Below are 24,119 nucleotides of genomic sequence, written 5' to 3'. Positions count from 1 at the left end.
CTGGAGAGGAGAATTCGTCCGATAGTCGAACCTCGGATTCAGGAGGAGCAGAGTGGTTTTCGTCCCGGTCGTGGAACACTGGACCAGCTCTATACTCTCCATCGGGTGCTCGAGGGTTCATGGGAGTTTGCCCAACCAGTCCACATGTGCTTTGTGGATCTGGAGAAGGCATTCGACCGTGTGCCCGGGCGCTTTGTGGGGAGTGCTCTGGGAGTATGGGGTCCGGGGCCCTTTGCTAAGGGCTGTCCGGTCCCTGTATAACCGGAGCAGGAGCTGTGTTCGCATTGCCGGCAGTAAGTCAGACCTGTTCCCGGTGCATGTTGGACTCCGCCAGGGCTGCCCTTTGTCACCGGTTCTGTTCATAATTTATATGGACAGAATTTCTAGGCGCAGTCAGGGGCCGGAGGGTGTCCGGTTTGGGAACCACAGGATCTCATCTCTGCTGTTTGCAGATGATGTCGTTCTGATGGCTTCTTCAAACCAGGACCTGCAGCATGCACTGGGACGGTTTGCAGCCGAGTGTGAAGCAGCTGGGATGAGAATCAGCTCTTCCAAATCTGAGGCCATGGTTCTTGACCGGAAAAAGGTGGTTTGCTCTCTTCGCGTGGGTGGGGAGTCCTTGCCCCAAGTGGAGGAGTTTAAGTATCTCGGGGTCTTGTTCACGAGTGAGGGGCGGATGGAGCGTGAGATTGACAGGCGGATCGGTGCAGCGTCTGCAGTGATGCGGGCGCTGTATCGGACCGTTGTGGTAAAGAAGGAGCTGAGTCGAAAGACAAAGCTCTCGATTTACCGGTCAATCTACGCTCCTGCCCTCACCTATGGTCATGAGCTTTGGGTAGTGACCGAAAGGACAAGATCGCGGATACGATATTTGTTCTGGGCATGTCCCACCGGGAGGCGGCCCCGGGGAAGACCCAGGACACGCTGGAGGGACTATGTCTCTCGGCTGGCCTGGGAACGCCTCGGGATCCCCCCGGAGGAGCTGGAGGAAGTGTCTGGGGCGAAGGAAGTCTGGGAGTCCCTGCTTAGACTGCTGCCCCCGCGACCCAGCCCCGGATAAGCGGAAGAAGATGGATGGATGGATGGATGGAACTGTAATCATTTCTCATGTCCATATTGGCTTTGAAAATATTCCTTTCTAATATGATTCCAATGTAAGAGATGGGGGGGAAATCCTCGTACTCCTCGTGTAAAAATGCTTACAGTTCAACTGAAGCTACTATGAGACAGTCTGAATTAGTCAAATCAAGTGGATATCTACCATAATTTTAGTATGAAATACTCTCTTCATACTAATTTCATAATAAAAATGCAAAAAGTGTGCCAAATTAAACAGAATACGTCATTTGTTCTTGCCCTCTAGAATGACACATAAATAAAGTTGTTATTATTATATAAGCGTTTTCTGATCTGACGCCACTATTAGATTAGGTTAGGTTTAGGGAAAGGTCATTGTTTATTTAACATAAAAATTTCCTAAGGTTAGGGGACCTTTGTTGTCATGGTTACAGTAATAACCACTTAGTTAAGGTTAGGGAATGACCAAGGTCATGATTAAAAAAGAAACCAACGTTGAATATTGGTAGGAAACAGGAAATAAACAGCGATCTCCCGTGTGAAAGTCCAACATTTTGTTGACCTATCCATCCACCCCAACTTCCTCCCTCTGTGAAAGTTGTGGCTCTATAATACATAACTAATACTTCCTCCTTTGCTCCTGACAGACAACTGATGCTGTCATTATTCTTGGGAGGACTGTTTCCTTTCCATCTCTTACATTTGAATCACATTAGTAGGGAATGTTTTCACAGCCAGTATGGACAGGAGGAAGGATTATAGCCACCAATAACTCTTTAAAAGTGCATATGGGCATTTTGTAATAAAGTAGACTTGAAAAAATATGAACCTATCCTTTAAGTGTGTTTGCATGCACATCTGTCTGTCTGTCTTCCTCTGTGCCTAGAGTAACAGTGCGTGACTGTCTGGGTGCAGAGTGAAAGAGGGAAATAACTGTGGTGTCAGAGAATGAAGGAAACGATTCTCTTTATCTCGCTTCTTTCACCTCACTCCTCTTGTGTTCCTCTTCTCTCCTCCCACAAAGTTCTCAAGACCCGGGGCACTCTGCAAATTAATATCAAACAGCACAGGCCTGTCACTGGCCCCAGTTGGTAGAACAAACCAGATATTAACAGTAATAAAAAGAAAGCTTTAAAAGAACAGGACAGGAGAGAAGAGGAGGGAAGAACAAAAAATGAATGGGGACTTTGTGCGAATAATGTGAACATGCACACATCCACATATACTGCATACGTGCACGCAGTCACAGCCAAACACAAGGTGGCTACATACACACATACACACACACACACACAACCCTGTGTTATATGATCCAGAAAGAGTGGGATAATGGAAAAGCCCTGGGGGTGCGAGAGGATCAGGATAGCCTCGGTTCAAGCCGGGGGCTATTACAGAATATTTCCTGCGCCGTGGATCCAATTCCTTTGATGCTGTATATGACGAGTTCATGATGACATGAAATTAGCCCACCTCAATTAGTGCCACCATTAGTGGCTCATTAAACAGGTGTGCCATCCCTACATCAGAGACCACTTGGAAATGTCACACTATACACACACAGATCAGCTCTGTGCATGGTGGAGACCCCTCTGTCCCCTCGTTTTTTTTACTTCTTTCTCTCTTTTTTCTGTCTGTAATGCCCTGCATTATTCACATTGAATGTCATAGTTGTATTAAATAATAATAATAACTTTTATTTATATCGCACCTTTCAAAACTACCGTCACAAGTGTTTCACAAACAAGAACAAATAAAAGAAAGCAGGACAACACTCAAATTCAAAATCAGTCAAATAAAAATAACAAATAAAACAGTTAAAAGAAAGATAAAATAATGGATAAAAGTAACACATAAAAGAACTGATAAAATAATGAAGAAAAAGCCATACAGTAAAAGTAAGTCTTGTCAAAGAAGGCAGTGAATTTTCTAGTCTAAGTTCGTCAGTTTAGCTATTCCAAAGGGTTGAAGCCCTAACAGCAAAAGCCCTGTCGCCCTTGGTCTTCAACCTTGACCAGGGAATAGCTAACAGGGCCTTATCAGTGTTACGGAACAGACAGGCAAGGGACACCGAGATGGACACAGAATGTTCTTTAGTTAGATGACCACCCGAGAGTACTGTTTTTTTAGATAGGGAAGTCCGTAGGAGTGAAGACTCACTAGAGACAGGAGATCGCTGGAGACAGGAGAAATGCTAGAGAAGGGAAATTGCTGGAGAATGGGATATAGGCGTTATGCCGAGTGGCATGGAGAGTCCTGGTCGCAAACGAGGTCGGACACATACTGAGGTGAGTGCAGGGCTTTTATGCTGGCTGTGATTGGGATCTAATGGGGAGCAGGAGTGTGATTGGGAGCAGGTGTGGATGGTTAGTGGATGGTGGAGCTTGGCGTATCCGTGACAGTACCCCCGCCCTCCACGGCCAGCTCCCGAGGGCTGAAAAACCCAGCTGATGTGGTGGTCGTCCTCCACCATGGGGAGCGGGTTGAACCGGGCGGAAGGCCGGGGTTTGGGCATGTGCGGAGCTGGGAACTTCAGGTGGACAACCAGGAGGCTGGACAGGTATGGAGTTGGGAGCCTTGGATGGACGACCCGGAGCCTGGACAGGTGTGGAGCTGGGAACTTCGGGTGGACGACCAGGAGCCTGGACAGGTGTGGAGTTGGGAGCCTTGGACGGACGACCTGGAGCCTGGACTGGTATGGAGTTGGGAGCCTTGGATGGATGACCCGGAGCCTGGACAGGTGTGGAGTTGGGAGCCTTGGATGGACGACCCGGACCCTGGACAGGTGTGGAGTTGCGAGCCTTGGACGGATGACCTGGGGACTGGCCTGGCACGGGGCTGAGGACCTCAGGCAGACGGCCCGGGGGCTGGACGAGCGCGGAGCTGGGGACCTCAGGCGGACGGCCCGGGGGCTTGACAAGTTCGGAGCTGATCAACCCCATCTGGAGGCCTGGCGGAATGCCAGTGGCACAGGAGGAAGCTCACCAGAGACCGGCGGCGAAGATGGAGTGTCACAGGAGACCAGCGGTGAAGACGAAGACTGGGACCCTCTAGAGGCCTGAGGCGAAGGCGGGGACCCTCTCGAACCTAGCGACTCAGGCGGGGACCCTCTGGAACCTGGCAGCGAAGGCGGGGACCCTCTGGAACCTGGAGGTGAAGGTGGGAACCCCCTGGAGGTCTGCAGCAAAAGCAGGAAGCCTCTGGAGGTCTGCGGCAAAGGCGGGAGCAAACTGGAGACCGGTGAACCAGATCAAGGGCCGGCGGTGGCACTGCCGGACAGGGAACCGGCGACGGGACAGCAGGACAGGGAGCCGGCGACGGGACAGCAGGACCGGGAGCCGGTGTCGGGTCCGCAGGACCGGGAACAGACATTGGGACAGCAGGACTTGGAGCCGGCGACGGGACAGCAGTACAGGGGGTGCTGGCTGCTGCGATCCAGTAGGGAGTGATGGCTGCTGCAATCCAGCAGGGAGGGATGGTGCTGGGGCTTGGGACGGCCACGGCGCCAGAACTGGGGACGTCTGCGGTGCTGAAACTGAAGATGGCAGTGGAGCAGGTGATCAGCTGGGAGGCAGAGGCGGCGAGCAGCGGGGCGGCGGAGCAAGCGAGTAGCTGGGAAGCGGAGAAGGCGAGTAGCTGGGAGACAGAGCCGGCAAGCAGCTGGGCGGTGGAGCTTTGGTGCAGGCAAGTAGTGAGTTGATAGACTGAAGACTGGTCGGTAGAGGTGCGGGCTGGGGACTGGCTGACGAGTTGACGACTGGAGGGCCAAACTCCTTCCTGAGTAGTGTTGCGACCCTGCCAAAAGAGTTGAGGATGGCCTCATCTCGTGCCCATAGGGATCCTGCCCAGCAAAGTGCCGGGCCAACTAGTCAAAGAACCAAGAAGGCCACCTTGGATCGTTCGGTGGGATACTGGTGTGGATACAGCTTGAAGTCTAGGCAACACCGCAAAAAGTCCTCGCAGTGCTCTGCCGAGCCTGAGAAGGTCCCTAGTTGGGTTATCTCGCTATAAGCCAGAGATGGTGAAGGATGAGTGAGGAGATATTGTTGGACCATATCCTCCAGGTCTGGGAAGGAGCTCAGGGCTGTCATCCTTTCGGTAGGTCCGACCTTCTGTTACGGAACAGACAGGCAGGGGACACCGAGATGGACACAGAATGTTCTTTATTTAGATGACACCCCAAGAGTACTGGTTTATATTTCTAGGGAAGTGTGTAGGAGGGAAGACTCACTGGAGACAGGAGATTGCTAGAGACAGGAGATCGCTGGAGACTGGAGATCGCTGGAGACAGGAGAAACGCTGGAGAAGGGAGAAATGCTGGAGAATGGGATATAGGCGTCATGCCGAGTGGCATGGGGAATCCTGGTTGCAAACGAGGTCGGACACATACTGAGGTGAGCAGGTGTGGATGGTTAGTGGATGGTGGAGCCTGGCGTATCCGTGACAATCAGAGTATCTCAAGCTATAGTAGTAATGATTTAGAAGCTCAGCCAGGTAGCTCTGTGCCATACCATGCAGGGCCTTAAAAGTCAAGACAAAAATTTTAAAATAAATTCTAAAACAGACAGGCAGCTAAAATGATCTGATCAAATACTAGGGACAGGACAAAGCCTGTATTTAGGTGTGCTTTTTAGTTTATCCCCTCAGACCTTTTCAGGCCGCCTTATAATACCTTGTTGTTTTTGTCTAATTTTGGCTTGATGACATTCACACTACATTGAACCAGTGCATTAAACATTTCTGCGCTGGCTGGATTGAATCAAATATGAACGGAGTTTGTACCCCTAAAGGTCACGGCAAAAAAAAATTTAAGGACTACTTTTGTATTCCCTCGCAATATGTTTTGCATTACCTCGCAATATTTTGCATTCTCTTGCAAAACTTTCCTTTTGAGCCATATGTCTATTTGTAATGGAAGGTAGTGTGGATGCAAGTTAATGCTTTACGCATTGTAGGAGCTGTATGTATAAGGAACATCAGTTATTGCTCCACACTGATAGCAACAAATAGCCTTCTACCAAAACCTGTTTCAGCATTGAAGCTTACTTTAATTTATTTTGTGCAAAGAACAGAGGACCCTGTGCAAAAACACAAAAAGCATTCCAACTTGTTGGTCTGCATTCGTGATGAATCTCTGCAAGTGGTTCAATGCTGTCTGCTCTTTCTGTGACAGAACCACAGACTCTGTTTGCAGCATTTCAGTCACCTTCTTGTTTGTTGCTTTTGACTTTGATACACATACAACACATTAGCTTTATAGGGTAGATTTAACTGCATATCTGTAATTCCACCTCTGGAGATCCCTCTTTTTCCACAGTGAAACCCCTCTGGGGTCCAGTACAGTACAGAGTACAGTAACTGTTCACAAATGAAACCGACAGCATCCTGCAGATTACCGTACTGCTTTCTGCTGGAGAGACCTCTTGATCTAAGAGTTTGTTTAATTTTACTTTGACTAATTACATAACCATGCATGCGATCGAGCAGTAGTACTATATCAACATACTTAATGTCCAGTTCACAGTAAAGACGGTGTAGTCCCTCATTCGTCAGTGTTCTATCGTAGAAAAGGTTTCAGCTCCCATCCGGAAGTCATTCTCAATTGTGAATGACTTCCGGATGGGAGCTGAAATGTCTTGATTTTGAAAACAGTGTCCAGATGACTACGACTGAAACCTTTTCTACGTTAGTTCACAGTAAAGTTCAATGAGCTGATATACTGTTGCATTGTGCTGAGAGCAGCTGAGTGGAAATAGACATATGGCTCTAAAGGAAAGCAAGAAGAAAATTATTGCGAGGTAACGCAAAATTGATTGCGAGAGAACGCAAAACATATTGGGAGGAAACGCAAAAGTAGTCCTCGCCGTGACCTTTAGGGGGCTCCGTAGTCTTGGAATCTTGAAAACCGTGTGGGCAGTGTTGAAAAGAAGGCAGATTGAAATTGTGGTTTCTTTAATAATCAACCAAAAAGTTTAAATCAGTCAGTCAAAACTGCTTAACAGAAAGTATCGCATCCAACCCAAACTCTCTGGTCTTGTGTCTTAGAAGACAAGGAAAGAGTCCCCAAAAATACCTCAGCACACAAGATGTGCAAAGAAAAATCCACCATCCTCTGATGGCTGGGTGTGCAGTAGAAGCTGTAGGTGGGAAACTATTTTTATCAGTTAGTAGAAATTCAACACACAAGCGATTTATAATTCAACAATAGGATTATCATAAATCTGATATTACTATAAATAAGTAAATCAGATTTCATATGACATTTGAGCAAATCAACACATTTTGAAGGACAATATTACAGGTAACCATGTCCCCATAGTTTCCATATTACTTATGTAAACGTGCCTCACAGGTGTAAATATAACATAATTAATCACTGCGTGTGTTGTTATCCAATCTATTAGCTCTTACTTTACACCTGGGAACTGTACATTCATAAAGCATTTGAAGTACATTTCTGAGCTGTGGACACATAATGAACAGAGAGAAAGTGTTCAGTTGATCAGTTGATTTGTTTATTTTCACTAAAGACAGGGTTGTTTGTTTATACAAATGTTATATTTACTTTTACAGAAATATAGACCAACGGTGGTGACATGGCACTGTGTCATGTGGAATGAGAGGTTTAATTTGTGTGGCTGGAATGAGTGGATGCTGAGGTCAAACTTTGCCTTTGGTGCACTGTTACACTGTAGGCTAGACTAGTTGGTTTACTTAAGTCTTGTGCATAAGTGTATTTATGCTGCTGAAAACATGTAAACATGCAAATTAAAAATAAAAAAGTTACTCATTTTAGAGTCTTTAATTGGGTGTAATAGCTTTGTGGATATAGCCGCTCTCAAAACACTCCTCCTAGGCATGTTTGTCGCACTGAGCATATGTCACCCTGACTTCTAAACACAAGTCAACAAGAGTGAGCAGAATTTTCTTTCTCACAGAAGCAGTTTTATTTGGAAATCTTTTGCTGTCAGACACTTTTATGATCATATGGTGTAGTCCCTAAAGTTTCACATTAATGGTGCTGAGATGCTCTTCAATTTCACACAGAAAAGCTGGGCTGCATTAACACTTTTCATCCAAAACCTTGTTAATGGTCACCCCCTTGCTCTCCAAGAAACATCCTCACACATCTCCGGGAGTTGATGCCACAGCTTTAATAGCCATCCTACCCCTGAGTAAAAAAGACACAACTTGAAATACATGAAGTTTTTGTGGCAAGTAAGACAGAAGCAAAGTTCTCACTTTTCAAACTACTATACTTTGTTTCCCACAGCGTCAACCATGGGCTAGCTTCAAATAATGTTAGACAACGTACAGATTAGGTACAACCAAATGACAAATAGTAAACCTCTGTACCTTGTTTTCTGAAAGTATACTTCTCATGTTGGTGAGTGGGATGTTTCTGAATGTGTGTTTGAGAAGGTGTGATGAGCGCACAGGACACAGTAGTGTGCTTTATGTGGCACCTGTACTTCTGGGTTCTCACAGATTACTTATATTTAATTTAAAAACATATTTTGCTGGTCCTATGGACGAGCAAAAGTAAACACTTGCTATTCTATCAGCACAGCTCTGTCAAATGTGCCATCAACTCAAAATCCGCCACACCCACAGTGTTTTCTGTGTAGATATAGAAAACGAGACTTGGTGGTTTACCACGCAGCCAGCTTAGGTTTTGGAGGTATTTGCTGAACATCAACAACTAGCTTAGCCCAGTGACTGCACGCAACCCTCCTGTAATCCCATCTACACAGTTCACACACCTACAACTCTGAACAAACCCAGGCAATTCCTGAATGTAGCCTTATGAGTCACTAGCTAGCCAGATGAGAGGTCAAAACATGTTAATAAGACAACTTTAGAGTTACCAGAGGGCATATTCCTCGTCTTTTCCTGGAGGCTGGCTGCCTTCTCTCACCTCCAGCCCCTTCACCAAACCACCACAGTCTGTCCTCTGAATGCAGAGACCTCATTTATGTCAACCCTCCCATCCAACTCCTGGTGGGACAGCAAAATAGCTGACCAAAAAAGTAACAAACCTTCACTGGGATGTGTAACTTATTATTGAAGTGTAATCTCTTTGCAATACTTGTGACTGAAAAAATGTGATTACTTACCTATGGAATATTTAATCATTCAAAAAGGTGTGCTGTAAAATAGACTTGTGTGCCTGCAATCTTTGTTTTGTAAACTTGTACATTTAAGTTTGGACTTCCAAACTCTGTGCTGAAAGCTTTATATTCAGGTCTGCAGAATGGATTTTCTAAGTCTGAACATTAGTTTCCTGCCTGTGAGCCCTGATTTGTTTGTGCATTCAGTTTCATGTTCACAGTTCTAAGGTTCCTACAAATTCACAAAAAAACGTTACAAGTTGAAGTGTTCTTAAGTAAATGATTTGGTCATTTTACCTGGTTCTGTAAATCCATTAGCAAGGTAGAATCTTCTAGCTAACAGCTGGCTAGCTGTCTCATTGTTATTGGTTGTAGCACCTCCAACAAAACGGATTAGTCAGAAGTTAAATGTCCTACCCTCTTTCTTGCAAAACTTCCTGCTCTGTGTAGAAAACCACACCACATAGTAAACCTGTCAAAAGTCTGTGGGCACACACACACCTCTGTGTGAGATATTTTTGCTGGACAGTTTGTAATATTAAGCTTGCAAGCCTGAAACTGAATGCACAAACTTGCAAAACTGAGTTTATAGGCAGGAAACTAAATGTTCAGACTTACAAAATAAAGCCTGCTAAAGCTGCGAGCTCAGACCTTAATGTACAAACTTTCAACACAGAGTTTACAAGTACAAATGTTTACCAAAAATTACAGGCACATAACTATTTTTAAGCACACCTTTTTGAATATTCCCGTTACTCAGTAATGCGATTCTGTACACTGGACAGGACGTGAACCCAGATTGCCAGTAAGGATGGCAAACACAAAAGTAATTTTTAGAGACAATGTTGCTGGTTAAAGAACCTTCCCTTTCCCAATTCTCTGCTTTACTGTCATTTGCAAATACATTATGGGTATCTACTTTATTTCTTCTACACTATCTCCATCTCTTACCACCTCTCAGCAGTAGAGATGCATACTGTATATACCTCTTGCTGCATTTCAGCCTGCTCTCTTCCCTTCTCCACTTCCTGTCATTCTGATCCCCTTTAAACATGTCAGACTCTGGATCTGCTCCCCAGGGAAGCCACCGCTACCAATCTTAATACTGACCAAAATGCCTGAATAACAGGTGATGTGGACATAGGCAGGAGATAGTGAGACGAGTGGGGATAGAGGCTCATGTGAGAGGTGTGAGAGAAACCAGAGTAAGGCTGGGGCAGAGAGAAACAGAAGGCATGACATACAATATATAATATAGAAACATAGACAGAAAAACCGGGAGGGGATGACTGCTGGCTGTTGATTGTTTTAAAGGGAGTGCCTCTTAACAAGCTCCCAGGATGCCATGTAAGGGGAACCCAGCCCTGCGTTGATGGGAATGCACCAAGGAGCTCATTAAGAGCCACAGCCCATCCCTGCTAACCTGCCGTCTCCTGCCGTATCCATCCACATCTCAAAATGAAGGACAGGACCTGAGCATTGCATCTCACTTTGGACAATGCATTTTAATGAACTGCGTGCATGTTGCCAGGGAGTGTTTGTAGTGGTTGTTGGTAGGTTGGTGGTGTTTCTGTGTGTAATCGCTCACTCTGTAGAAAGGCTGTACTGTTGTTTTTTAGCACAAAACAGTTTGACATTTTGAGTGGGCTTCCATCTCAGGTCGATCATGATAAATTCATGGTCCTTGCAATGTCAAGCTGTGACATGGTTACTGCATGGACACTGCATTGACTACACTGTTTCAGGTGGTGGCTGACAGCTGACTGTAGCTTTAAAAGAGGAACAAATAATATTTAATTTATAACTTCAGCTAAATACAAAGAACAGCAGAATTTTCTTGTTTTTTTGTCTTGCCTTAATTTCGTTTCTATTTTCTTTTTTCTTTCTTTGGTCTTTCTGTATGCTGTACAGTTCATGCTGCAAAAAAAAATGTTGTCTCCAGTCAAAGACTTCTTTCCACTCGTGGCTTGCAAACACATTTAATTGCTTGTGCCATATGATGTTGAGGGCTGAAAGCCTTTGTTGTAAATAGTGAAGAGAAAAACACTGGACCATTGTTAACTGCGTTTTCTGTTGTAAATGTGCAGTGGGTGTTTTTTTTTCCCTTCAACCATAATGCACCAGACAGCGAAGGGCCCTTTATACAGAAGTTGTTATCACATGGACCTTTCAGCCAGTTCGCTTTCATGCAGAGGTCAAAGCTGCTGTTCTGAAGCTGTTGATTATTTCTACCAGAAGATAGTGTGTACAACTATTGTTGCATGAACTCTTAACCTAGGTCTTTTTCACTTTCCTACTGTCTTATTATCATTGATAAAAATGTAACCATAGCATTTATTTATATATTCCATGAGTGTGGTGTGGTCAATAATCAATATAAATGTTGGCTGATTGCCTGCTCCAAGCCCTGTCTTGAAAGGTGAAAGCATTACTCTCTGCTCAGTAACACACTTCTCTACATGGCTCTGGAAGGGAGGAACCAAGACACGTAGAAATCGGATGACCGTTTTTTTGTACAGAGTCGCTGTGATTGGCTAGTTACATTCTAGCTAAGCCTGATTGGTTGTTTGATTCAGACCGGGTCCAGTTTTAAAAAAAACTAAATACAAAGGAGCTAGCGCCCACAGCCACACAAGGAACCCTTCAATTAAATCAGAATCAGAAATACTTTATTGATCCCCGAGGGGAAACTCTTTGCTACAGCAGCTCACTATCACGTCAGTGCACACAGTAATAGAAGTAAATATTGTTAGTGACATGCAGTGGTCAAAATTAGGTGTTTAAACTGACATTATAATGAAATAATATTGCCTTCTTCAGCTTTAAAAATTACCTTTTTGACGCTTACATGCTCGAGACTAAAGGGGAGGTGTGCTACTGTATTCTGCTTCTTGATAAACTTAGTATAATAACTTGCAAAGAGAGCAGATGGATTTAGACTTTATTGTATGGGCTGACACTTTGGCAACAGTATACCTTTTTCAGAGCTTCAAGGAAAAAGCATAGCAACATCATATTTATAGCTTCCGGGCAAACCAGATGTATGAGATCGTATATATATACAGTATATATGAAGTAATTAATCCACAAAATAGTCAGTAGGTCCTATTATTAAATCATTCGAGTCTGCAACAGTATACATACAACAAGGTAAATTTCCACCCCTACTAAGAATTGGATTTGCAAAAAAGACCACACAATAATTGATTGATAATATAGCTTACTGTGGGATAAACATTAACATATTGACATGAGCTATGAGAGAGTATATATGGTGCAGCAAAGTAGTAGATATATTCTCACTCAATATACAACTAAATAATAGGAAAATCTAAAAAGTTATTTATTTGGAAAATAGAGAAATCACAACTTCAAGATGGTCAAAATGATTACGCTAGCTATATCGGCTGATATTCGCTCATTGCAGATATATTGATATTGGTGTATATGTCAGCTGATAAGTAACAAGAAATGTCAGTACAGAAATATCAAACTTGGTTTCAGTAATTTAGAAACAGTGTCTGCATTACATTGTTTGTCCACTAGAGAGCACTGACTGGTTGATTTTTACCCTGTAAAATGTCCCACTCAGTCCCACTACTAAAAAACAATGTATAGACTAATATAAAAATAATCACTCTCAATCATCACTTATGATCCACAAGTGTCTTGCGGTGTCTGTATCTGCAGAGACCCTGCCCTCTGCCTGTATATTCTTAGTTTCTTATTATTTTGTGTTTGAAACGTTTCTGGGTGTCAACCTTTGGGCAGTGGTGTGCAGCCAATAACAGATAATAACAAATTACTATAGGCCGATATATCGTTACCTGATTTTTCAGTATCAGCCTCAAAAATCCAGTACCAGTCGGATCATAGATTACAGGTGATTTTTCAGCACCAGAAATTCCTGCTCATGCTTAAATATAGCTCTAGCCTGCTCTATGGCATTGTAAAGAAAATATTTCACTTGACATGTATTTTCACAGAAATCATCTGGAAGCTAAACCAGCTTAACTAGTAGCAAAAACACCAAAACATGGGAAAGGTTTCAGACAAAAGATTTTACCACATAAGCCATGGCTCAGCTTTCATCGTCATGTTCATCAGTCCAGAGACGTTATGTTGGTTTTGAGCACTGTGCTTTTGTAAGGACAGACAGGTGGATTAAAATGTTAATTTTACTGTTATAACATCTCTATATTCTAAAGCAATAAAGTACAGTATGTATTTTTAAATCTCAGCAAAAATGTGGCATCAGTTCAACCCCACTAAAGTAAACTAAAATAACCTAAGCCCTGCAATGTATAAGTAATACATTTAGATTGTGGGGAAAAAAAGGTTAAAAAAATTCAGTCTCTTTCCTCCCTGCTTGAAGAGTAATAATGAGGGCCAGGTTGACACCTAGACCTGCTTCTGGCTGGCAGCCTTGGGGAGGTTCACACTAATCAGCCTGGTGTGAAGGTATTAGCCTTGCCTGTCTGCTTGGACCGCCTCATTAAACACCTCACCTGATGGGTGCCACCAACCAGAACCTTATCTTAAGTCCCTCAGCTTGGCCTTCTCCTCCACTGAATGTCCCTGACAACATCAGCTCCCAGGGCACCATTCACAAGCTCTCCAGTCCCGAGGCATTGGTGCCTACAATGGAAGGATACATTCCTCCAAAGTGCCCTTGCACAGTGATATATATCACTTCTGCACTATTGTGTCTTGTGTTTATAGAGGGCTGTTTTCAGATGCAACAATTTCAAATACAGCCCAGTTTTAATGCAAGTGTCTTAATAAAAGTTTAGATTAATGCATCACTACATAGAGCTTAGCCATTACTAAATATTTAAACCTAGAGATGCAGAGAAATGAATAGGGCTGTCACTTAACTGTCTGACTGTAATGACCTGTTTGAATTAATTTCATTACGCTACTGTACATTGGTTGCGTTTAAATTAATTCGAACAAATTACATGTTAGTTTGAATTCGTTCAAACTTGACTTTTTGAAAGAGTAGGTGCATGTGACCAAGTCAAATTCACAGACTGGACAGACAGAACAAAACACATATAAACTCTGTGTGCAGTGTCCTTAGACTCCCTGATGAAGCCATCTTGTCTGGTGAAACAGTTGAATTAAACTGCAAGAAATCTATGAGCGTGTGACATCTCTTTCAAGCTCAGCAACTTTAAGCCCTTGCATCTGCACCTCATGCAGACAAATGTGCACTTCTTCTGTCATTTTGTACTTGTGACCTCAGAACACCACTAATAATCTCTGGCTGTTCAGACTGCAAGGTTCGGTGCCATCGGTGGTGGGAGTATTTCCACCTCAATCATGATGACCGCAATGTCAGCAGCAGCACCTGGACACCCTGGTCATCCTGATCGAGGCCCCCAAAACAAGCAAGAAGTGGCGGAGCATCACCAGTGAATGATGACTTTATTTAAGTTTACTGTGTGTTAAAGGGAAATGTTTGTTTCATACAACCTGGTTCTTATTTTTGTAGTTTTGTAGAAGACAAACAAAGAGGGAACTTTCAACCTGTTACAAAATTGTAAAATCTAAGGGGAACAAGAATAAGTGTCTTTGCCCCCCCCCCCGGCTGCTGTGGGGAGCTGAGTATTTGCTTTAACAGCATGGCAGATCAGGAGTCAAGTGGCTAGATTCATTTGCTGGAGTGCAGAGGGAGTGCTCAGAGTTAGGAGTGCCACAGAGAGAAGAGGAGGGGGAATGAGTGTTAGAGGATAAAAAGAATGGCAAGCCGTAGGAGGTGATAGGTAGATAAGCCCTGAGAGAAAAGAGACAACACAGGTAGTAAGAGGACAAGAGAGAGGGAAAGAGAGGCTTCAGTTCCTAGCCCTCTCAGACAGGCACTTTTCCCCAGAGACTTCTTATCTACAGGGGGCATCTTTGACTTGATAATCCTGCTCCTTGTCACTTTTACCACCCTGAGCTCCCCCCGTGCGCGTGTGTGCACACACGCACACTCACACACACACACGCACATCTCCACCTATGCACCCCTGCCCAGGGCCCAGGGGAATGAAGAGCTTGTCACGGCACCTATACCTCCAGGCAGCTTGTGGAGCAGGGTGGTGAGGGGTGGGGGGTTGTCACTGTGCCCGACTAAGAAGTCACCTTTTGGGGATATGAATCTTAATAAGGTGGGAAAGAAGGGGGGCTAGAGGAGGTGGGAGCAGATGCATGGTGCTGCTGTTACAGTACGTGTGTGTGTGTGTGTGTGTGTGTGTGTGTGTGTGTGTGTGTGTGTGTGTGTGTATGTGTGTGTGACAGATGGGGAGTTGCAGAGTGCTGACAGGCCCTGTATGCTTCCTGGCTGCCAGATTATTTTTGGTAATTTATAACCATTGTTGCTTGAAGGGGCTTTTATCTTCAATGGCTCCAGTAGACTGCGTCTCCAGTTATTTGTGTGTTTATGCTTTATGTGTTTTGTGGATTCGTGTGGTTGTGTGTTTGTTTTTGTATGTGGTAGAGCACTGAGGGTAAGGTGCTCTCACACATAGAAATGAGTCTTTGTGAGAAGGTGTGCAGATAAACAAAGGAGCTGAAAATGTACTATACTGTACGTGAACATAGAACGTGCAGGCCACATAACATAACCACTTGAGTTAATGAAAAATGACAGTTTGTTTGTGATCACTGTTGTTTATTGTATGGAGCATAGTGTTGGTTCAGGCAGAGCACTGAAGTCGCTCTTGATCGGCATCACTGGCTCATTCTTCAGCTGCTTGGCTACCAGCTGACTAGTAAAGTCCATTCATATTCATACAGATGTACAGTGCGGCTATTATAACCTGACACTATTACTCTGCTGATGGCAGCAGCAGTGGTCCCTCACCACCCCAACCTCTATGTGCTAAGCTTTTGGTATTGTTGATTTAACTAAGAATTTATAGTATATTCACATACAGTAAATTAATTAGGGGGGGCATTAATTCTCCCCACATAATCCTGGAGTTTCTGCTCAGATTCTTTAAGAGCTCCTTTAAAGAGCAGAGCCTAACCGTTTGCTATAAATGGTCAATTACAGTCAAGTGAACAGCGACGTGAATATGTGACGTTTACACAAAAGCAATTTGTGAGCACTGCTAACAGGCAGATCGCAAAGGATGACAGCGTCACGTTGACACATGATTGTCACTTGGAAATTGCACACAAATTTGTGAGTCGTTTAGGACCGCAAATCGCAGCTTGCATTTTGTAAAATTTGGTTAACTGGGCCCCCGTGTTAATGATACTTTGTCTATATGTGTGTGTTAAGTGTGGAGGAAGGAAAGAGATTCCATTATAAGGGTCCTGCAGCACCAGACATTCATAGAGTCACTGTGTCAATGAGGCACCGTTTTGTATTTGGCAAAAGTACAAAATGCACCTAAAACAGTTCAAATCAAATATAGGCTCTGCAGAAACTGGAGTCAGACAGGGCAATCTGATTATGTTTGATCAAAGTGATTATTTTATTTGAGATGTTTTGTCTACAGCCTCAATGTGACTAGATGGATTACATGCATGTTGTCAGGTGATTTTGATGCTGTACACCATCTGATGCATTTGGAAACATCAGCGATGTAACCTGAGGTCACAGAGTGTTTAGGGTCTTTCAGCATTAGACGCACTCACCCATGCCTCCAGGCTAGAATCGACCAGTTCCCAGCTTGTATCCAAGTCTTATCTGTAGTCCGCGCATCAGTCTTCATTATTCATGGCCATCCTGAGGCCTTTTATATAACCTCTGATGGTATCAGTGGTAAATAAGGGAATTTCAGAAAACAAATTTTGCTACCTGGCAGAACAAAATGGTAGTGGATCACAGCAACATTCAAAAAACTGGCATAAGATGCAAATATTTTCAAAAGTTTAGTCACAGTTAGATGGACTGTACAGGCATTTCTCACTAACTCAAATTTAACAAGACTAAGGACACATTCAGACCAGCTTTAGCTCTGCTTGAAAAAACGCAGCCCTCTCATTCATTTGAATGAGGCCACGCAAGGGTGCCAACGCAGAGGGCGGGGGCAAAAAAACATGGGGTCGTTCTGCAAAAAAGATGAACCAGGTTCAACTTTTGTCAGACTGCAACACGATGTCATCCAGCAAGGAGCGGTGGTGGCCATTGAAGCTCACATTCCTGGTAAATTACTTTGTAACATGAATATTGTATTTCTACTGTTTACCTTGCGATCTTCATGACAAAAGATTATTGCCGACGTGATCAGAGTTGTAAAATCCTGTCGTGGAGCATTACAGATAGCAGTGCAGTGTTTTGCTGTCTGATAAGCCTTCAAACTCATAAATCTGTTACTCAAAATGGACTTCAAGGACTGTATTTCATGTCTCACCTGCACCTAAAGCAACACACCCCCATCAACGCAGCCCCTTGCATTGTTTTAACACAGGGCACTTTTTGGTATGAATGCACCCAAAGAGTCTACAGCCACACTTGTGATGCTGCACTGCAGACCCAGTAGTGCTTTAAGCTAAATGCTAACAGGCTTGCAATTAAAATGCTAACATGCTGATGTTTAGCAGGTATAATGTTTACCATGGTCAGCATCTTAGTTTAGCATATTAGCATGCTAACATTTGTTAAATAGCACTAACACAATGTACAGCTGATGAGAGTGTCATTCGTTTTGCAGGTATTTTATCACAAATGAAAGTATCAGACAAATTAAAATTTTGACCTGATGATGGCGCAAAATGGAGAGTTAGGGTATCACCAGAGTTCTTACAATTCATCCTGTGGAAAACATGAATATCTGTACCAAAATCCATGAAAATCTTTCCCATCTTTCTCAAAAGCATAAATGTCAACCTGATGGTGGCACTAGAATTGAGAAGAAGAAGTCAGGGGATCACCATAGCCATTAAGAGTGTGCCACCATGAATGTCTGTAAAAATGTTCATGGCAATCCAACCAATAGTTGTTGAGATATTTCTGTCTCCAAAGTGGTGGACTGCCCGACAGACAGACATTACCATCCCTAGAGACACACTGATAGGGGGGCTACAAATCTCACTCGAAACAATTCTCATTCTTCACATCGGACCAACTTCACAAAGAGTCATCCACATTGTGACACTGTCAAAATAATTCTAGCCACATATTATGTCCTGTCCTGTTCTGACAGACAGACGTAATCAAATCCAATTATACCACTTCTCCCTTTGCTCCCCATTAGCGCTCATACTCCATTCTCCTCTCAAATTCCCTTCCTGCAACAAAACATTTGAATGACAATGGCATAGTCTGAACACCCACAACAGGAACAGCTCTTCCCCTATGCCTCTCTCACCCTCTCTCCTTTCCACACATTCTCCTTTCTGAAATCGATAGAAAGGAAAACAAAATGACAGGGTTTCATATTACTGCTGTGATACCCCGAGACTACACAGGGAAATGACTATTTCCACACACAAAAGCCTCCATTACTGCCAGGTGACCTCTTGTCATTGTGTTCCTTAACCTCAGAGTTAGACACCCCAGGATCGACGCTTCAATGTATGTGTTAGCAGGTGTGTGTATGTGTGCCTCAGCAGTGTAATTGTATATGTACCAGAGCACCTCATGCAATGGTAAGAAATCTGTCATTCTGACTTTTGTTCTCACACTTTTTGCTGTCAAATTTGCAATGACTGCACAGCCCTCTGTTTTTAGCATAAAAAATTCCAGCTTTCAAAAAAATGTCAAAGGCATAGCTAATTATATTTTTCCTTTGTCCATTTAGGCATGCTTGTAATTGCTCATAATTATCATCAATAATTGTACCTTATTGCAAAGATAAGGGACTTTATTCTGTAGACTTACAGATTTACTTACTTGATTATTTCGCTTAATCATTGCAGTGTATCTACTGCCTGAGTGTGTGTACATTGTACAACACATTAACAACTGTGCACTTCCACAGACACAATGTTTTTTTGGCCTGTGTGAGCATGTTTTAGTGGCCACTGAGATTAGGTTGATGTGCTGTAATATAAGTAGTGTTTCAGGTCGACCTTGTCAGGCTGATTTTGTGACACATTCTTCCTCCTCTGCCTTCTGCACCTCCATCGTCCTACTGTTCCACCATGTTTAAGTGGATTTATAATGTGCGTTAAGGGGTTACAGCATAGTTTCAGAGCCTATGCCGTAGGCTACGCTGTCAGGGCTACAGCAGCTACAGAGATACCACGTGGAGAGCTGAAGAAGCATAAGAACTGTGAATGGTCAGCTTGGGCTGCTTGTGTTTTCACCCACAAGTTTCTGATTCCAGTGGAGATTGTTGTCAATGAAGACAACATGAGAAAAACTCAGTGATTGTCTCCTTTTCAGTAACACACATCTAGAAAAGCCATTTCCACTGCAAACCTTCTTCTCACCATGATCATAACTCCCTGTAACAGTGAACAAAAGAAAATAAACACAGTAAGTTATTCAGTGATGAGACAAGGTGAAATAGAAGTTACCTCGATGTAACTCCACTTCTAAAAGTACTGTACATGCATAGCCTACCGCCACTGTACTGTATATCACAAAAACCCCATTTACACGTATTACTTCATGCGTCTTGGGGGAATCGGAATTTGACCGATTGCTTGTAACTGTATCAGGAGGTGGTTTGAGATGCATTCTGGCCAGATGTTAAAAGTTAAAAGATGTAAATGCATTCGTAAGCTGTCTGTGGAAATAACCTCCACAGGGTCTGTCCCCTGTTATAACAGAAACTTAAAAGACACTAAAATTACATTGATATTAACCGGTGTTCTTCCTGTCTCATTACAGCAACAGGAAAAAGCACCTCCAGGGATTTCAGCACATACGATCATACAGAAACCTGGCGCGTTTATCTGATCCCTGGTCAGTTCGATCACTCAGGTCATTGATCTGTATGGGTGAGGGAGTAGCATGAGTGAGAGCCTGTGAAGGCGATAAAACTTTTGTCTCGCTCACAGTCCATAAATGGGATTCATCCATGTGTTTGTCTCAGTTTATGCATAGTTTTTAGCAAGCTAGCTGAACTGTTATTGTTGTAACTATCGATGTAAACTACTAAAGTTATTCTTCTCTGCCGTTTTTGACAGTTTCAGGTGCATTACCACATCTCTCTGGACGGGAGTAGGGCTGACCCTGATTTGTGTATTAAAAAAGCATCTGGATTTGAACCAGATACAAGACACTTGAAATGAAACCTAGGCCGTTGATATCTACAGTGGGACTGCTGTCAAAATATAAACCCGGCTTTCTCCAGAACCACTTCCTTGTATTCCTCCCCTTCCTCCCTCCTTCTGTCCCTCCATCTGCTCCTCCTCCTTGTTATTCCGACTTTACCACCTTCTCTTCCTGTGCCACCACCTCCCATTCGTCCTGCCCATCCCCTTTCTACTTTTCCTCATTTGCTGATTCTCCTGTTTCCACTAGCTGCTTCGTCCTCCTCCATCATACTCACATTGTCTTCCCCACTTCTCCTTCTTTACAACCTTCTCCTCCACCTCCTTTTCTCTTAATCCATCAAAGGGCATTAATGGTAAAGTGCTTTAAGGCTGGTTAATGGTTAAATATGCGACTTCTACATGCACTTAGTCTTGACTGTAATTTATTGTCTTTAATGATACACACTACTTCTAATTTGTTTGCGAACATGAACATGATAAACATGAGCGGCCTTTAAGTGTGCAGTTTTGGAGATGATAAAACTTCTCCTGACATCTGGGGAGGAAAAATAGGAATAATGATGTGAGGATGATATTTGTGAAAGTAGATGCACTCGGCTCTTGCTCAGAGCATGTTCATTCATTTAGGATAACCATGCGGCGACCGAGTGACTCGGAACAGGAGCGTCGCCGCTAAGTAGAACAGAGAAGGGGAGCAGCTGGGCGAAATTCACCTGCCACTTCCAATGTGGATCAGAAATTGCACTCACACCAGCAACCCCTCTCCGACAGTTGGGGGGGGGGAATTAGGGGAAACAGGAGGACATAGTGTGCTGTGGCCATACAAATCACAGACAGTAGATTGAATGGAGGGCAGTGATGGAAATGGGAAATGGTCACATTCTTTGAGACCTGCTGTGTTTGATAGACAAGGTTTCATGGTCTACTGAAGATGAAGCAATGGGTGTAACACACTGATTTACAGCAGCCGTAAGATTGACAGAAACCAAAAGACTTACTCCGACTTACGCCACAATTAGGTGTTTTATTCTTTAAATGAAGAAACATTAAGTAGTATTAGTGTTTCCATTTGAGTAAGATTTTGTATGTCACAAAACATTGTAATATGTTTATTCCTACCCGTTCTCCTTTGACATTATGTTTATATCCTTATTTATTTAGCCAAAATTCGTTTTGGAGTGAAACGTCATTTCTATCTGAATTACGTTCAGAGGCAACAGTTTCTTGTGTGAAGAAAAGTGCTATGGTTTTGTACGTACATATGTTCATATGTAGGTGGTCAGGGGGGTGGAGGGTGGGCCTAAAAGTGAAGGACTTTTACATGTGTGGTTTGATTTTAAAACACTTTGGTTAAGGTTAGGGAAAGATCGTGGTTTCGATTAGATACTAATACAGTAAGCACGCTGCACTTCAAGTCGCTGTTGACTTTTTCAATATTTAACCAAGACCGTGATCTTTCCCGAACCTTAAGGAAGTGCTGTGAGCTCCTAAAAACAACCATTAAAAAGTTAAATCGTGCTTTAGTTACTATATTGTATTGCACCATTATTAATTAATTAATTATCAGTATGCCGCTCCATTCCCTCCCCTGTGAAAACCCAGTGCCCAGTGTTCCAGTCTTCTCAGCACTGTTTGCCTCTGCATGCAATAACTCTTTGCCTCGCAGGGAGGCAGTGCTGTGTCATTCTCACACTGATGAGAGCCACAGACTGCAAAAAGCCTGCATTTCAAAGAGTGATGACAGATTGCTAATATACAATATATAGAGTCACACATAACCACAAAGCAGCTCATTTTACACACACTCCTCTCCATCTGTGACATGGTCTGTTGTTCCCTTAGAGAGAGAGAGTGAAAAGTAGTTAAATTTGTTGTACTGAATACTGTCTACATGGTGTAAATATTTGGAAAAGCCACAGAAACAGATGAGAAAACAATAAGACAGACAGGTAGACAAAGGGGTATTGGGAAAAACAAATAGACAGTTAGCTGGTCAGTCAGTCATTCAGACAGCCAGTTATGCAGAAGGGACATACTTCATCATACACAGACAGAAAGTCGAGACAGACATTATGCTTATACAGAAGAGAGGTCCGCCAGTCACTCAGTCAGATACGTGTGACTGATTGACAGCACTATATAATGTTACACAGACAGACACACTAACAGTCCTGCAGACAGACACACTGATCTCCACACAGACAAACTCGCGAGATAGGTGAGCAAACACTGCATCCCAGATCAGTTCATTTTAAAGGTCCACAATCAGGCAGGCAGCAGCTGGGACTGGCCATCAGGGAGAGATGTGGGGCCATGCTGCCCCAATATATCCATGCAACATTAATATTTCAAAATTGTTTTTCTGGGAATTTATAGTCTGGCCAGCTTGTGCTGTTGGCCTCCATCACGCACAGTCACTTAAATGAAGCAGTCATGGTTCATGTTTTTGTGTAAGAAAATGATCGTTTTCCATTTACTGGTCAGAGTTTAAACTGCCACAACATACATTGAATCTCAAAGCTGGTATTGGTGGTGTCTTTATGCTAGTTCAAGAAGTAGTAGTTCTGTAGGTCATCCATATATCTATCTATCTATCTGTCAGAGTGAAAATTACAATGTGTGTAAGATATAAAGCCACATGTCTGGTTAAGTTGCTTTATTTTCAATTAATAATTGGAATAATAAAGCCAATGTTATATAAATTATAAAGGCTGAAGCAGAATTCATGGTGAAATATCAAATGATAGGTGATATAAAATAGCAACTAACTACCAGTATTGATAAACCTGCCGATTCAAATTGCTTGTTTTGTCCAACCATCAGTGCAAACTCAAATATATTCAACTTACTATCACATATGACAAAGAAAAGCAGCTGATCCTCACATTTGTCTGGAACCAAGACATGTTTGGCATTTGTGCTTAAAAAATTACATAGAATTAGTAAATTAATAATAATTATCAGTTATTAAAATAATTGCTAGTACATTTTCTGTTGATCCAGGATTAACTATACTAATAGTTAATACTCTAGTGTGAATGAATGAAATACATGTTTGAGAAACTTAGCATCTAATGCTTTCTTTGGTTACAGACACTAACTTTAAGGAGTCTGAAACATAATTCTTGGCGTCCTCTCTGATTTCTAGTAGTCACCTCATTATCTAAACATTGATAGGACAAAATACTATACATGCAGCTGTGGTCAGTGCGGTTGCCAGTAAACGAGAGCTGCTGTGCGCCGTGACGCGCACATGGACAGAGAGAAAGAGGGAGGGAAGGGGAGGGAGAGGGAGAGAGAGAGAGATCTCATCTCTCTAAATCAACCAGTCAGTATCCCTAAACACAAGAAGCGCTGATGATCTTCACTGAAACCCCCTCTTTGCTTCCGCCCTCTAAACCGACTTCATATCCGCGCAAACTTCCAGCAAACGTCCTGCACGAGCGGAGGAAAACACCATGGATGTGCCACATGAGGCGGACCAGAGAAACTGAAGCCACAGCTCAAAGTTTGCCTGTAGAAACCACCGTGACACTGACTGAACAAACACACAACTTTACGCGTGTTTTTCTGCTTTCCTAATACTTTTTACTTGTCGCCTGCTTGTTGGAATTTGCTTGGATTCCGCGGTGTGTCTTTATATGTTCAGCCGGGGAGACGTGTAGTTTTTCGGGGTGGTCCACTAGAAGGAAGGTGACATGCAGGTACTCGGTTGGACCATAGTTCTCCTCTGCCAGTGGATCCTACGGAAGGTGAGTTTATTATCGT

At 43.3% G+C, this 24,119-nt stretch overlaps 1 protein-coding gene across 3 annotated transcripts in view; it reads left to right on the top strand.

Annotated features, from left to right (window-relative positions):
• Positions 1–24,119, top strand: part of LOC122866519 (neurexophilin-4) — a 118,086-nt gene that overhangs the window by 54,186 nt on the left and 39,781 nt on the right. For 2 of the 3 annotated variants that reach the window (XM_044176283.1, XM_044176292.1), the window contains exon 1: positions 23,662–24,103. The exons of the other annotated variant lie outside the window; for it this stretch is intronic. In XM_044176283.1, the coding sequence (XP_044032218.1) occupies positions 24,050–24,103 (54 nt within the window). In that variant the 5' untranslated portion in view covers positions 23,662–24,049. Of the gene's footprint in view, positions 1–23,661; positions 24,104–24,119 lie in introns of those variants that run through there. 3 annotated transcript variants of the gene reach the window in all.

The sequence above is a fragment of the Siniperca chuatsi genome, linkage group LG2, assembly GCF_020085105.1.
Source record: "Siniperca chuatsi isolate FFG_IHB_CAS linkage group LG2, ASM2008510v1, whole genome shotgun sequence".
In the NCBI taxonomy this organism is placed as follows: Eukaryota; Metazoa; Chordata; class Actinopteri; order Centrarchiformes; family Sinipercidae; genus Siniperca; species Siniperca chuatsi.
This window is presented reverse-complemented; position numbering and strand designations above follow the sequence as displayed.